This window comes from Neofelis nebulosa, chromosome 15 (assembly GCF_028018385.1).
Source record: "Neofelis nebulosa isolate mNeoNeb1 chromosome 15, mNeoNeb1.pri, whole genome shotgun sequence".
In the NCBI taxonomy this organism is placed as follows: Eukaryota; Metazoa; Chordata; class Mammalia; order Carnivora; family Felidae; genus Neofelis; species Neofelis nebulosa.
Window position 1 is genome coordinate 28,816,558 of NC_080796.1, and position 17,537 is coordinate 28,834,094.

Sequence of the window (17,537 nt, forward strand, 5' to 3'; positions counted from 1 at the left end):
TTGCTCAAGATTAATCCTTTTGTCCTGTGGCTTTCTTTGTACCATACCACAGTATCTAAATCAATCTTTTGAATCATATCAATGCTTTCTTAGTTTTAAAGCCAAATGGACTTTTTCAGTTTTACTTTTCTTAAATTTGCTTTAGCGGTCAATACTAGATCCATTTCTTGATAACCGTTTCCATGCCTTGGATTCTGTGATAGAATAGTATGTAGTTTACTGCTTTTCATGAACTTCTCAGATTGTTTCTTCTCTAACTCTGTTTTCCTTTTCCTTTTCCCTACTTGTTAACAGTCCCACCACAAACTTCTTTTCATCTTCTCCTACTCTATCTATAAGCCTTGCTGTTGGAAATTTCATGCCCTTGAATGTCACCTGTTTGTGGATAACTATCAAGTCTACATTCTTAGTTCAGTCTCTCTCTGTGCTGAAGTTTCTTATTTCCAACGACCCTTTCAATATTATACCTAGGTATCTTTATCTTGTAACATGCCAAATTCAACATGTCCAAAACAAAATTGACTTCCTTCTTCCCAAATAATGTTGTTTTCCTACATCTTTTATTTTTGTTATTCTTGCCACCATTTTCTTAATCACTCAGAATAAAATCTAAACTCTTTCATGCTGATGGCGTCCTGTACATTCCCACTGCCACCTCTCTAGATCAGTCTCTTCTAATGGAAGCAACTACTTGTTTCTGCTTCTAGTGACATCACCTCTCTTTTCTCTTCAAGGTACAATACTTCTTCCATTCTCAGTTCATTCATTCAGATGGAGATCACTGCAGTCTAAAGATAGGCACATACACTAGGCCTTAAACAGCCCACTTAGCTGCTATGATTGGTTCACAGGTAGAAATGTGATTCATGCTTGGCCAATTAAAGCCATGAAAATCCAATTCAAGGACTTCAGTTGTAAATACTAAGAAAGGCTTTCATTTGGATGTGAAATTAGAAAGTTTTAAGAGTAGAGCTCCTGGAGGAGTTCCGGAAGATGGCGGCGTAGGAGGACGCTGGGCTCACCGCGCGTCCTGCTGATCACTTAGATTCCACCTACACCTGCCTAAAGAACCCAGAAAACCGCCAGAGGATTAGCAGAACGGAGTCTCCGGAGCCAAGCGCAGACGAGAGGCCCACGGAAGAGGGTAGGAAGGGCGGCGAGGCGGTGCGCGCTCCACGGACTGGCGGGAGGGAGCCGGGGTGGAGGGGCGGCTTGCCGGCCAAGCAGAGCCCCCGAGTCTGGCTGGCAAAAGCGGAGGGGCCTGACGGACTGTGTTCCCACAGCAAGCGCGACTTAGCGTCTGGGAGGTCAGAAGTTAACAGCTCTGCTCAGAAAGCGGGAAGGCTGGAGGACAAAGGGAGGGAGAGCTGCTGAGCCCCCGGAAGGACGGCAGAGCTCAGCTTGGCGGGGAACAAAGGCGCTCGCCAGCGCCATCTCCCCCGCCCATCCCCCAGCCAAAATCCCAAAGAGAACCAGTTCCTGCCAGGGAACTTGCTCGCTCCACGCAAACACCCAACTCTGTGCTTCTGCGGAGCCAAACCTCCGGCAGCGGATCTGACTCCCTCCCGCTGCCACAGGGCCCCTCCTGAAGTGGATCACCTAAGGAGAAGCGAGCTAAGCCTGCCCCTCCCGCCCCCGTGCACCTTGCCTACCCACCCCAGCTAATACGCCAGCTCCCCAGCACCACAAGCCTGGCAGTGTGCAAGTAGACCAGACGGGCCACACCACCCCACAGTGAATCCCGCCCCTAGGAGAGGGGAAGAGAAGGCACACACCAGTCTGACTATGGCCCCAGCGGTGGGCTGGGGGCAGACACCAGGTCGGACTGCGGCCCCGCCCACCAACTCCAGTTATACACCACAGCACGGGGGAAGTGCCCTGCAGGTCCTCACCGCTCCAGGGACTATCCAAAATGACCAAACGGAAGAATTCCCCTCAGAAGAATCTCCAGGAAATAACAACAGCTAATGAACTGATCAAAAAGGATTTAAATAATATAACAGAAAGTGAATTTAGAATAATAGTCATAAAATTAATCGCTGGGCTTGAAAACAGTATACAGGACAGCAGAGAATCTCTTGCTACAGAGATCAAGGGACTAAGGAACAGTCACGAGGAGCTGAAAAACGCTTTAAACGAAATGCAAAACAAAATGGAAACCACGACGGCTCGGATTGAAGAGGCAGAGGAGAGAATAGGTGAACTAGAAGATAAAGTTATGGAGAAAGAGGAAGCTGAAAGAAAGAGAGATAAAAAAATCCAGGAGTATGAGGGGAAAATTAGAGAACTAAGTGATACACTAAAAAGAAATAATATACGCATAATTGGTATCCCAGAGGAGGAAGAGAGAGGGAAAGGTGCTGAAGGGGTACTTGAAGAAATTATAGCTGAGAACTTCCCTGAACTGGGGAAGGAAAAAGGCATTGAAATCCAAGAGGCACAGAGAACTCCCTTCAGACGTAACTTGAATCGATCTTCTGCACGACATATCATAGTGAAACTGGCAAAATACAAGGATAAAGAGAAAATTCTGAAAGCAGCAAGGGATAAACGTGCCCTCACATATAAAGGGAGACCTATAAGACTAGTGACTGATCTCTCCTTTGAAACTTGGCAGGCCAGAAAGGCTTGGCACGATATCTTCAGTGTGCTAAACAGAAAAAATATGCAGCCAAGAATCCTTTATCCAGCAAGTCTGCCATTTAGAATAGAAGGAGAGATAAAGGTCTTCCCAAACAAACAAAAACTGAAGGAATTTGTCACCACTAAACCAGCCCTACAAGAGATCCTAAGGGGGATCCTGTGAGACAAAGTACCAGAGTCATCACTACAAGCATAAAACATACAGACATCACAATGACTCTAAACCTGTATCTTTCTATAATAACACTGAATGTAAATGGATTAAATGCGCCAACCAAAAGACATAGGGTATCAGAATGGATAAAAAAACAAGACCCATCTATTTGCTGTCTACAAGAGACTCATTTTAGATCTGAGGACACCTTTAGATTGAGAGTGAGGGGATGGAGAACTATTTATCATGCTACTGGAAGCCAAAAGAAAGCTGGAGTAGCCATACTTATATCAGACAAACTAGACTTTAAATTAAAGGCTGTAACAAGAGATGAAGAAGGGCATTATATAATAATTACAGGGTCTATCCATCAGGAAGAGCTAACAATTATAAATGTCTATGCGCCAAATACCGGAGCCCCCAGATATATAAAACAATTACTCATAAACATAAGCAACCTTATTGATAAGAATGTGGTCATTGCAGGGGACTTTAACACCCCACTTACAGAAATGGATAGATCATCTAGACACACAGTCAATAAAGAAACAAAGGCCCTGAATGATACATTGGATCAGATGGACTTGACAGATATATTTAGAACTCTGCATCCCAAAGCAACAGAATATACTTTCTTCTCGAGTGCACATGGAACATTCTCCAAGATAGATCATATACTGGGTCACAAAACAGCCCTTCATAAGTTTACAAGAATTGAAATTATACCATGCATACTTTCAGACCACAATGCTATGAAGCTTGAAATCAACCACAGGAAAAAGTCTGGAAACCTCCAAAAGCATGGAGGTTAAAGAACACCCTACTAACGAATGAGTGGGTCAACCAGGCAATTAGAGAAGAAATTAAAAAATATATGGAAACAAACGAAAATGAAAATACAACAATCCAAACGCTTTGGGACGCAGCGAAGGCAGTCCTGAGAGGAAAATACATTGCAATCCAGGCCTATCTCAAGAAACAAGAAAAATCCCAAATACAAAATCTAACAGCACACCTAAAGGAAATAGAAGCAGAACAGCAAAGGCAGCCTAAACCCAGCAGAAGAAGAGAAATCATAAAGATCAGAGCAGAAATAAACAATATAGAATCTAAAAAAACTGTAGAGCAGATCAACAAAACCAAGAGTTGGTTTTTTGAAAAAATAAACAAAATTGACAAACCTCTAGCCAGGCTTCTCAAAAAGAAAAGGGAGATGACCCAAATAGATAAAATCATGAATGAAAATGGAATGATTACAACCAATCCCTCAGAGATACAAACAATTATCAGGGAATACTATGAAAAATTATATGCCAACAAATTGGACAACCTGGAAGAAATGGACACATTCCTAAACACCCACACTCTTCCAAAACTCAATCAGGAGGAAATAGAAAGCTTGAACAGACCCATAACCAGCGAAGAAATTGAATCAGTTATCAAAAATCTCCCAACAAATAAGAGTCCAGGACCAGATGGCTTCCCAGGGGAGTTCTACCAGACGTTTAAAGCAGAGATAATACCTATCCTTCTCAAGCTATTCCAAGAAATAGAAAGGGAAGGAAAACTTCCAGACTCATTCTATGAAGCCAGTATTACTTTGATTCCTAAACCAGACAGAGACCCAGTAAAAAAAGAGAACTACAGGCCAATATTTCTGATGAATATGGATGCAAAAATTCTCAATAAGATACTAGCAAATCGAATTCAACAGCATATAAAAAGAATTATTCACCATGATCAAGTGGGATTCATTCCTGGGATGCAGGGCTGGTTCAACATTCGCAAATCGATCAACGTGATACATCACATTAACAAAAAAAAAGAGAAGAACCATATGATCCTGTCAATCGATGCAGAAAAGGCCTTTGACAAAATCCAGCACCCTTTCTTAATAAAAACCCTTGAGAAAGTCGGGATAGAAGGAACATACTTAAAGATCATAAAAGCCATTTATGAAAAGCCCACAGCTAACATCATCCTCAATGGGGAAAAACTGAGAGCTTTTTCCCTGAGATCAGGAACACGACAGGGATGCCCACTCTCACCGCTGTTGTTTAATATAGTGCTGGAAGTTCTAGCATCAGCAATCAGACAACAAAAGGAAATCAAAGGCATCAAAATTGGCAAAGATGAAGTCAAGCTTTCGCTTTTTGCAGATGACATGATATTATACATGGAAAATCCGATAGACTCCACCAAAAGTCTGCTAGAACTGATACATGAATTCAGCAAAGTTGCAGGATACAAAATCAATGTACAGAAATCAGTTGCATTCTTATACACTAACAATGAAGCAACAGAAAGACAAATAAAGAAACTGATCCCATTCACAATTGCACCAAGAAGCATAAAATACCTAGGAATAAATCTAACCAAAGATGTAAAAGATCTGTATGCTGAAAACTATAGAAAGCTTATGCAGGTAATTGAAGAAGATATAAAGAAATGGAAAGACATTCCCTGCTCATGGATTGGAAGAATAAATATTGTCAAAATGTCAATACTACCCAAAGCTATCTACACATTCAATGCAATCCCAATCAAAATTGCACCAGCATTCTTCTCGAAACTAGAACAAGCAATCCTAAAATTCATATGGAACCACAAAAGGCCCCGAATAGCCAAAGTAATTTTGAAGAAGAAGACCAAAGCAGGAGGCATCACAATTCCAGACTTTAGCCTCTACTACAAAGCTGTCATCATCAAGACAGCATGGTATTGGCATAAAAACAGACACATAGACCAATGGAATAGAATAGAAACCCCAGAACTAGACCCACAAACGTATGGCCAACTCATCTTTGACAAAGCGGGAAAGAACATCCAATGGAAAAAAGACAGTCTCTTTAACAAATGGTGCTGGGAGAACTGGACAGCAACATGCAGAAGGTTGAAACTAGACCACTTTCTCACACCATTCACAAAAATAAACTCAAAATGGATAAAGGACCTGAATGTGAGACAGGAAACCATCAAAACCTTAGAGGAGAAAGCAGGAAAAGACCTCTCTGACCTCAGCCGTAGCAATCTCTTACTCGGCACATCCCCAAAGGCAAGGGAATTAAAAGCAAAAGTGAATTACTGGGACCTTATGAAGATAAAAAGCTTCTGCACAGCAAAGGAAACAACCAACAAAACTAAAAGGCAACCAACGGAATGGGAAAAGATATTTGCAAATGACACATCGGACAAAGGGCTAGTATCCAAAATCTATAAAGAGCTCATCAAACTCCACACCCGAAAAACAAATAACCCAGTGAAGAAATGGGCAGAAAACATGAATAGACACTTCTCTAAAGAAGACATCCGGATGGCCAACAGGCACATGAAAAGATGTTCAACGTCGCTCCTCATCAGGGAAATACAAATCAAAACCACACTCAGATACCACTTCACGCCAGTCAGAGTGGCCAAAATGAAGAAATCAGGAGACTATAAATGCTGGAGAGGATGTGGAGAGACGGGAACCCTCTTGCACTGTTGGTGGGAATGCAAATTGGTGCAGCCGCTCTGGAAAGCAGTGTGGAGGTTCCTCAGAAAATTAAAAATAGACCTACCCTATGACCCAGCAATAGCACTGCTAGGAATTTATCCAAGGGATACAGGAGTACTGATGCATAGGGGCACTTGTACCCCAATGTTTATAGCAGCACTCTCAACAATAGCCAAATTATGGAAAGAGCCTAAATGTCCATCAACTGATGAATGGATAAAGAAATTGTGGTTTATATACACAATGGAATACTACGTGGCAATGAGAAAAAATGAAATATGGCGTTTTGTAGCAGCGTGGATGGAACTGGAGAGTGTGATGCTAAGTGAAATAAGCCATACAGAGAAAGACAGATACCATATGGTTTCACTCTTATGTGGATCCTGAGAAACGTAACAGAAACCCATGGGGGAGGGGAAGGGAAAAAAAAAAAAAAAAAGAGGTTAGAGTGGGAGAGAGCCAAAGCATAAGAGACTGTTAAAAACTGAGAACAAACTGAGGGTTGATGGGGGGTGGGAGGGAGGGCAGGGTGGGTGATGGGTATTGAGGAGGGCACCTTTTGGGATGAGCACTGGGTGTTGTATGGAAACCAATTTGACAGTAAATTTCATATATTAAAAAATAAAAAATAAATAAAGTAAAAAAAAAAAAAAAAGAGTAGAGCTCCTGGGGGCCAACTTGTCAATCTGGGGGATCCCCTCCCCCCCCCAGAGAGTAATGCTAGTAGAAAAAAACAAAACCAAGAGAAAGAGGAAGGTTAAATCTGCTTGACCTCTTTTGAGCCACAGAAATCAGTTATGATGTAAGTCAGATCTACCCTGGGACTCTTTTGCCTTCTGAGTCAATGAATTCTCTTTTTTTTTAGTTGAAGCCAGTTTGTTACCTGACACTTCAGGAGTCCTAACTAATGTGTTCTCAATTTGTATAAGATAATTAATTCCTCAGTAGCACTGTCACTTTCTGATTATCTTTACAGTCTTTAAAGTGCTCAGTGCAACATCGTGCAAACATTAGTTCCTCCAAAAATTTTTTTGAGTGAAAGAATGCACAACAAAGACTCACAGAGTACACGAACGTCATACTGAAGGGAATCTTCTCCGGCCTCATTCACAGCCACACATGTATATCTCCCTGCATCTTCTACTTTAGCTCGAGGAATCTGCAACACTCGCCCACCTGAAAACAGATCCCAATATATTTACTTCTCTAAATCCTAGAGTGAACGCTGGTCATAAACAGAGATGCGGTTTTTCAGGTCTAATGACTTCCTTACATTTTCTTTCAAGGTTCTTATTTCATCTAATGGTTCAGTTTTAATCTGACATACCATTTTTATAACAAACACTGCATTATTGATAAGTGATCCAATATACGAATCACATCTCCTGAGAGACAAATAGCTCGTGTTATTTCTTCCCAAGAGGGTAATGTTACTCTGTCTCATCATACTCCATGTGGAATGTAATTATGTAGTGACTTCTTAATTTTACAGTTTTGAACATATGTAAAAGAAGTTTACAATGTTTGAAGCAGGTACAGGTTTGAGAAAGTAAGAGCCAGAGATGCAAAAGTTATAAAGTATATTATAATACATACAGATTTAAAAGAACAAGTGCGTATTTTTAAAACATTTCACAGATATATTTTCAAACTCAAAGTTTCAATAATTGTGTAACAAATTTTTACCTATGTTTACCATTTATATTTCATTCCACTTATTTTAGTTCTCTCTATATATACTTTATTTATTTATTTATTTATTTATACAATCTTTTTTCTGAACCATTTGAGAGTAAGTTGGAAACATGGTGCCCTTTTCCCCCTAAATATTCATAAATCTGTATTTCATAAGAACAAGGATGATCCCTTATATAATCATAGTACAGTGATCAAAATAAGGAGATTTAAAATCAACACAAAACTACTATTGAACTCACAGTTCGTATTCAAATTTCATTATTGTTACAATCTTTTATAAAAATTTTCCTCCAAGCCTACATCCAATTTCAGATCATGTATCACAACATTTAGCTAACATTTGTATTTAGTCACCTTTTTAAAAATTTTTTCAAGACAGTCTTTTATTTCATTGAAATCAAGTTTACAGGCCATGGACTACACTGACCTTAAGTGTACAATTTGGTAAATTTTGACAAGCTTCTTTGAATGTTTGTTAAAAGAGAAGCCTTGAAAAGGTTATTAATTCCACAACAATTTAAACATCTTTTTTTCCATCAATAAACCATGCAATAACTAAAATATTTGAAATTAATAATCATAACTATTGATTTATGATAAATGCATTTAATACAGTGAATAGCAACTATTTGCAAGCAGATTTTGGAATTTATCATTAATAATGTGTAGAAACTAAACTGATGATCTCATCACACTATTAGAGACGTGGAGTGTGAAGGAAGCCAAAGAACTTCTTAAGTTGATAGAATGATCCTGTAGCAGATCTGAAAATAACCTAAGGTATGCTAGCCCATTGTCAAATTCTCAGCCTACACTCTTTTAGCTTGAAGGTTCACAGATACGAGGGGCATTTGGCAGCTTGTGTCAGTTAAATTACATGGCCAGAAAGCTGATCAACTCAACTGAACTAATAAATAAGGAGAAACACACTTGGCAAAGACCTCACGTTTCACTCGGTTCATAGCCATCATTACCTGGTAGAATCAACACTCTATCGTTGGAGGTCAGAGGGCGGCCATCTTTGTACCATGTCAGTGTTGGGGGAGGAGCAGCATTTGTTTCACAGTAAAGGGAAATGGGATTGTTGATGATCACATCCTTGGCTTCACCACTCCTGCCAGCATCCAGCATGTTTCCTATTTCCCAGAGTTTCTGAAAACTTGGAGGAACTATGGAGGAAAGACACGACATGTTAGACACATGTGAATGCTCGGGTTAATTAAACAAAGATCTTGGCTGTATTTTCACAAGAATGACTTGTAAATGTAATAAATTAGACAATGAGAAAATATTTTCCAGTACTTACACACCTACCAACTCAAGTCCTGAGCCAAAAAATGTAGTAGACAGGAGTCAGAGTTGGTTTTCATGTGGAAGAACAAGAAATATGGGGCTCAAAATGTCATGCTCATGCTTTGCTCTCCCTGTTAAAGGTCTTAGAAGATGAAGAGGCCTATTCTCAGGGAAGATATGCCATAATACGCATGGCTAGGAATATGATCATAGTGGGAAAAACTAAATTTTGAGGAACCATTAAAAAAATTCCAGCTCAACAGAGATCATTTGCCAATGATTTGTCTTACTAAGAAGACTAAAGAAGTTATGCAATCAGGATTGATAACTGCATTAGCAAAAATAATAGGACATTCTCGAACATTTCTGAGGGACAAGCATGAACTTTCTAGAAGGCAATTTTCCTGCACATCAAAAGTATTAAAAAAGTGTACAACACTTGACCTAAAATTTCCACTATTAGTAACTTATGAAAAACCACAGATGTCCAAAAGTTTTATGTATAAAGATGTTCAGTGAAGCATCACATGAGTAGTGAAAACTTGGAAACAACCTAGACATTCAACAACAGAAGTGTAGTTAAATACATATTTTAATACTCAACTGATAAAACGGGTACATTATTAAAGAGCATGTTATAAAAAGCATATATAAAAGCACAAAAGTAACAATATCAACAACTATAGCAGGTACCACTTCTTAAACGTTTTTCTAAGAGTTTTACATACTTTTTTATTTTATTATTTTATTATTTTATTTTAGAGAGAGAAAGAGTGTGTACGCTCGCATGCAAGCAGGGGAGGGGCAGAGGAAGAGAGGGAGAGGAAGAGGGAGAGAGAGAGAGAGAGAGAGAGAAAGAGAGAGAGAGAAAGAGAGAGAGAATCTCAAGTAGGATCCATGCTCAGTGTGGAGCCAACATGGGGCTCGATCCCAGGACAGCGGGATCATCACCTGAGCCGAAATCAAGGGTTGGTTGCTTAACTGACTGAGCCACCCTAGCGCCTGCAACTTTTACATATTTTATGTTATTTAGGACTGTGTGGAGCCTGACACAGGGCTCGAACCCACCAACTGTGAGATCATGATCTGAGCCAAAGTCAAGAGTTGAACTTTAAAATGACTGAGCCACCCAGGAGCCCTTTTAAATTAAGGCATTAATTTCAAAACATGGAAACCAAGGCTTAAAATATCTATGTAACTTGCCCAAGTCAAAAAGTTTGTAAGAGCCTAAATCATCATTCAGTTTCAAGTCTGACCATTTAAAATTCCATACTTTACTACTTTCTTGCCTTCCATGTAATTGCTATCAAACAAAACCTTCATGAAAAAAAATATTAGGGGAAAGCTCATGTAATAGAAAAGTCTGTATCATGTGACCCTAATTTATAAATGAAGTATACCTTACAAAAAGATACCAGAAGGAAACATAAAAATAATAGAAGTAACCCTGAATAATGTATTATTTCTTCCTCAATTTCTCAAGTTCCAGTGTTCAATAACGAATTTTTTTTATTGTCAACAGAAAGATAGGTATTTAAAATAAACCAGTGAGCACTGGGTGTTATCTGTAAGCCAATTTGACAATAAATTATATTAAAAAAAAGTAAAATAAAATAAGTCGAATCTCTTTTTCATTGCTTTGATAGATCATATAAGTTAAATTACACACAATAAGCATCTTATCATTACCTTGTATATTCACATCAAAATCCAGTTCATCTTCACCTGCAATGTTAGATGCTACACAAGTATAGCGTCCAGTATCTGATATTTGAGCCTCCTTTATTTGAAGTGTGTGTCCATTTGCAGCAATAGTAACATGATCATCTGATTTAAGAGGCTGTGATTCAATTATAATAATGTTACCATGAAGTATTCTAATAAATCCTCTAAGAGACCATACAGCTGATACTTTTTAGGATTCTTTAATAAATAAAAATAAATTACATTTGAAATACTCGAGATAACAACAATTTAATTAATTTACTTTAATCAAACTTTTTGAGTAATCACATTTTTATTTGTTGAAAATATTGCTCATATACTTTACATCTGTGCCCGGTTATTTCCGGGTGGTACATTTATATATCAAATCTATTGTATGATAAAAAAACATTCTTACATACCATATCTATTTATCCATGTTGGAAAAAATTATTTATCAGCTGATTCCACATTGTACTAAAAAAGCCTATCTTTTACTATAATTCTGTAAAAAATTTCAGAGTTTGTAAATGAAAGATTGGGGGCATGAATATTCTCATTTGATCTAAATATCACTTATTGGTCATTCAGAAACATTATTACTTCATAAATGGAAGTTTGTAACCTAGAGATATTTATGTTACAGTGTTTGATTCAAAGTATTTCTATACTTACCTGGCACACTAACTTACAGATATTTATATTACAATGTTTTATTAATAACATCACCTCACTTAATAGAACATTTCTTGCCTTCTAAACATTTCCATTTACACTAAGTTCCCTCTTATTCCTTCAAGGCTTTAGCTCCTGGCTCACTGTCATTCTTTCTAATGATACTTTTCTCGTAATTGTTGGTGATTTCAACACCCACATAGACAGTTATCCAATGCTGTGTGCTCTCAGCTCCCTGACCTCTCCTCCTTTAATTTTTTGTCCCCAATCCTCTCTCAGCCACTCAACCAGTCATACTGGCCCTTGTAATTTACCAGTAACCACATCTCTTTATAATCTCACTTTCAAGTTCTCACTCTCTGACCACTACCTCCTAACTTCCTAACTTACTTCCTCTAGCATCCCAACTCCAATAAATTCTTGGTCCCAAGGGAAGACTCACACTCCACAGACCTCTTTTCACTGCCACTCACTCTTTTCCTGACCCGGTGAAGGTCTATTATGACAATCGCTCCTTGCATAAGCCCTCAACTCTTTTTGCCTTCTTTCCCTTTATTTTATTTCCCTGGTAAAAGTCTAACCTTGGTTAACACTGGTCTGTCCATTCTGAGCATCCTGTGGTCTATTCAAAGACACCTCTCCAACAACTATGTCCTCTGTCACCTGCATCATCATCAAATGATTTCTTTCCACTGGATGATTTCAATCTGCATACAACATACTAGAATTTTCCCCATTAAAAAAAAAAAAATGTCTTTAGAATGTAGCCTAACTCCACATTTTTCTACTCCCCTTTATAGCCAATGACTTTAAAATGTTTTCTACATATGCTGTCTCCATTTCTATGCATCTTTTCTTGAATCTATTCCAATAAGACTTTTACAATCTCCACTTGACCAAAATGACATTGTCAGAATCACCAATGACATCCGTGTTGCTAAATTTACTGATCAATTCTCTCAGTTTTTATTTAATTTGTGTTCATTTTGAAAAACTTCCCCCCCCCCCCATCTTTTGGGGGACTTCACTCTCTGCCTTACAACCTCTAAGTGTTGGAGTCCCTGAGGCTTAATCCTCGGACCTCTTATCTATCTAAACTCACTCTCCTATTGATCTTATGCAAAATCTTGGACTCATCTTGGTCTTACAGTTTTCCCTCACATCCTGCTACCACCTTTGTCCAAGTAATCACCATCTCTCTTCTGGACCACTCTTTCTATCTTCTCTCAATATGGAAGCCAATGTAACCCTTTTAAAACCTTAAGTCAGATCATATTGCTCTTGTGTTCAAAATTTTCCAGTAACTTCCTACCAGAATAAAGGCCAACTGGTCTACAAGGCAGTATGATCTGTCTCCCCATTAATCTTTTGCTCACAACTGCTGTGCTCCCATGGATCACTGCACTTCAGCCAAAATGCCTCAGGATATTTGTCCTTGCTATTCTATCTACTTTAGAATATCTTCCCCTCAGGTATTTTATGTCTGCTTCCTGCATTTTCTTTGAGTTTCTGCTCAAATATCACCTTATCAGTGAGGTCTTCCCTACATAAATAAGAGAGCATATTTACTATTCTTCTTCCTGACTGAATTTTCTCCATAACATTTACCCCATCTGGCACATTATATGCTGCACTGGTTTGTTTGTTTATTTAGTGTTTGTCTCCCCAAACTTCACACGAGGAGAGACTTTTGTCTGTTTCCTTCATAGCTGTATCCCCTGAATCTAAATCGTGCCAGGAAATAGTATGTGCTCAATAAATAATTTGGGAACTAAATCATTATTAACGTTATATCACTTAAATAAAAATAATATAATTTAAATTTTCTATGCTAAAAAACCCTTTAAGGCATGAATAAATAACTCAAAGAATCTATTAAAACTTATTGTGGCTAACATGACCAATGTGTTTGGTGTATTTTCTCAAAAGTGCTGTTTTACTGAAGTAGTGCTGCTTATCTGAAGAATGAAAGAAGAACGGATATGGAACACAAAAACTGGTATTTTGGGGGGCACACATTTTAGAGAACCAATGGTAAACCCTGAAAAATTTAGCAGTTTAACTAAAGGATCATAACTGGATCAATTTCAGAGTCTGGATTTGGAACTGTAAATTAACCATTCATTATGATATTTAAAGAAATGAAAATGCCTCATTCCTGGCACGATTCTAGCCTTTAGTCAATGTTTACATGGGTATGTGTTTGTGTGTGTATGTGTGTGCATGCGTTGTAACTAAAACAAATAAAAAGGTTCTAGATAAAATTAAAAACAAAATAATAAGATTTCAAAGGAGAAAGGAATTGTTTCCAAGCAAACTCATCTAGAATTGACATTGGACCATGAAGTGTACTTGCAGTCAGAAAAGACACTATAAACAGAACATGGTGGGAATTCCATATTTTTCCTCTCCGACGGCTTCCAGATGAAGCTGCTTACTTTATAAGAGACAATTTTTTTTTTCTAGCTGCCAGTATTGCAAAATCTCTGTGATCTGAAAAAAAAAAGCTATATCTGTCTGCATCTTAAATCATAACTCTGACTTGAACTTCTACAGCTGGCATTTAACTGACCATTTGGTTGATTATGTGTATAACAGGACAAACAGCAGCTTAGTTATGCCACATCTCTATTAAGCACAGTGTTAACAGCAGCCAAAAAAAGAGTCTATTTTGGTGTCAAAACACTAGCACATTTATCTTTAAAACATGCATGGAAGAAAAGAAGTTGAATGAGAAATGAGGATGTATAGTCTGACAGTCAGATCACACAATGGAAGGAAGTGTCGTTATTTATAGTTTCTCATTGCCCCTAGTTAACTGAATTGGGCACTTAATCATCACACTTAGCTATTTTTTTTCCTCTTATAATGTAAAACAGGTGGCCTTTTGTAAAAGAATTAAAGGTCTTCAGAGAAAACTCTGAATAAACTTAGTACCCTTGTTATATCATTTTAATTTGGCTTAGCACTGTTCTGTTTCTTCTCTACAAAGTTTGCTTACGCTGTAAAGCCACAGAACACAAAAACTGTTCCTCAGTGGGAAAGTGGCTAGAGTTTTATAGATGACTGCTAATGTCCACAAAAACAATCCTTCAAACTTTCCTGTGATGGAATAGTGCTAAGATTGTTGAAATGGTTCAATTTCTTAACAGTTTTATATTCTGGGAGCATGGGATTGTGCTGGTTATAAGGTGACATTGATTCTCTGAGTTACTGGTGCCTGTTTTTTTCCTTTTTTTTTTTTAAATTTAATTGGTCATTTTTGTTTTTAAGAAACTATTCGCAAAGGAAAAAAAAATGTGTGACTGGCCTGTCCATCCTTGTACCAGCTGAGAGAGGCAGATGGAATTGCGTAAGCTTCACATTCCAAAGTCAGCGTATTGTTTACTTTGATCTTCACTTCTTTAGGGGAAAGACCTGGCCCCAGTAGGTCCCCTTTATTGATGATGGGTGGAACTGCATAAAAAAATGAATATTCTTAGAGTAAGCACTGGTTCTTTTATATACATGGACTATCATGGAAATCACACCGACAATTACTTAAGAAAACAAGGAAATAACTGAGGCATTTGCTATGCTCTTCTTCCCCCATGGACCCAAGAGTGCATCTTATGAAATGGTAGCATTCAGATGTGAAGGAAATGTGAAGGCAAATATCTTCTTTCCTTCATTTGAATACTGCCAATGAGTGTAATTAGAACCATTGCTTCACAGAACCATTACTTTCATTTTTCCAGGTCCCCAGACACAGTCCAAGCATGACCCATAAAATGTATTTTGTCAGTCATTAAAGGAGCTGATTCAAAGAATAAAAGACAATCAGAAAGATTCTCCTCCTTTTTAAAAACAAAAACAAAACCAAAATCCTGAAATGTAGGCCCTGTTAATGGTAGGATTTGCTGTCTTTTTTTTTTCTTTTTTCTTAGTGTTTATTTGTTTTTGAGAGAGAGACAGAGACAGAGTCCAATCTGGGGAGGGAGCAGAGAGATAACGAGACAGAGAACCTAAAGCAGGCTCTGAGCTGTCAGCACAGAGCCCAATGCGGGGCTTGAACTCACAAACCATGAGATCATGACCTGAGCCAAAGTCAGATGCTTAACCGACTGAGCCACCCAGGTGCCCCAGGATTTGATTTGCTTTTTATGTACAGGTCTAAGTACAGTGGATCAGCCCAAAGTCATTGATAAACTCATCTTAAGCTATTGATTAGAATGTGTGTGTGTGTGTGTGTGTGTGTGTGTGTGTATATATATATATATAATTTCATATATAAAATTGTCATATATATATATATATATATATATATATAATTTTATGTATGAAAGTACTATATAACTCAGCCCAGAGGGTTTTCAGAAGGAAAAACAGAAACATAAGGAAGTACCACTGAAAAGTTCTCCAACAAGAGGTTAGTGAGCAGAGTGAATGGGCTCTTCACATCTTTAAGCAATTGAGGTCATGGTTACAATGTTAACTCAACTTCCATCTTAATGAAGGAAACTGCATAGACAACAAGCTTTAATGATGAGTATAAATAATTATGAACCCATAATAAAAAACAGTATCAAAAAAGTTAGAAAACTTGAGGAAAATATGAAATGTAGTGTTTTTTCAGGACTTACTGTAGACCTTCACTTCATAGTGCTTTATCATTTCCCCTGCTTCATTAGTGGCTATACAAGAGTATCTTCCAGCATTGTCCTCCTGTGCATTTAGGATCTGCAGAGTCCTACCTCCTGAAAAAGCATGGAACACCAAAGAACCTCTGAAGTCACAGTGGCAACAGAATATGCACAAACTATCAGGGGTTTTAGTTCTCACTATTAACATATTTCTTTTTCTATATGCCAATTCTGTAATAGACATGTGACACAGGACAGACTACAATATACATGGGCACTGCCTAGTGGGTGAGGAGTCAGTAAGTCCTCGGTGATCCTCTGTGGTAATTACTCTCATGCTCATCCTGACCCTCCCATGCCCTGTACACACTCTGGCTAAGGTCTTTGTTTCACTCTCTTCATAAATAGGTCTTCTGCTTTAGTCATCTTCCTCTCACCTACTTGGCCTATCAGTAGAGACTGATCTTGCTAAAACTCAGGTTGTATTATGGTACCATTCTCCTTAAAAATCTTCATTGGTTCTCAATTGACTAAAGTATAAAGTTAAAACACTAGTCCAGGCATTCAAAACATGACCCCAATGTTCCTTCCTGACCTTTTCTCCTATCCACCTCCCTCCCTGCCCCCCCCCACACACACACGCCTCCACTCAAGTGGGAGGTGGGGAGTCTACAGATTATTCCTTGCGCATAGATAGGCCTTTTGTATATCTATGTGCCATTCTCGCTTTGTACCATTTCCACAGTAGTCATCCAGATGGATCTGAAATCTCTTATTTCCAACCAACACAATTCTATATTTTTCCTTAAGGGTTAGTTCAAGTTCCAAATGCAACAAAGCATTTCCTGACCACTTTGGCCCACAGTGGCCATTCTATCTTTTAAATTTTTATAAAATCTGTCACTATCTCATTTATCAATCTCCATGACTATTCATAATCCATTATTATTCATGAATTCATGTTGTTAATTAACTTTTATACATCTTATCTCCCTTCCACATAAAACTAAATTTCTTAAAACCAGTGATAATACTTTTCCATTCTTTGTATTTTCATACATTTTGGCAGGTATTAAAGAGAAATAAACTCTCTCAGTCTAAACACTAATTCTCTTTCAAAGTTCAATTCAGCAAGAAATGAATTTCTACTCTTTTTGGTATTTCACATTATATTTTAGCAATTAATAGCATCGTGGTATTTATTGATTTGCCCTTATTTACATATTTTAGTGGCCTTTCAAAAAGTAATTTT

General features: G+C 38.1%; 1 protein-coding gene across 3 annotated transcripts in view; it reads right to left on the reverse strand.

Annotated features, from left to right (window-relative positions):
• The window catches only part of HMCN1 (hemicentin 1), a 481,286-nt gene that overhangs the window by 106,914 nt on the left and 356,835 nt on the right, over positions 1-17,537 (reverse strand). For all 3 annotated transcript variants that reach the window (XM_058700608.1, XM_058700606.1, XM_058700609.1), the window contains 5 exons: positions 16,286-16,399; positions 14,974-15,119; positions 10,974-11,124; positions 8,966-9,160; positions 7,356-7,469 (listed from right to left, as the gene is read on the reverse strand). In XM_058700608.1, coding sequence (XP_058556591.1) covers positions 7,356-7,469; positions 8,966-9,160; positions 10,974-11,124; positions 14,974-15,119; positions 16,286-16,399 — 720 coding nt within the window. The remainder of the gene's footprint in view (positions 1-7,355; positions 7,470-8,965; positions 9,161-10,973; positions 11,125-14,973; positions 15,120-16,285; positions 16,400-17,537) is intronic.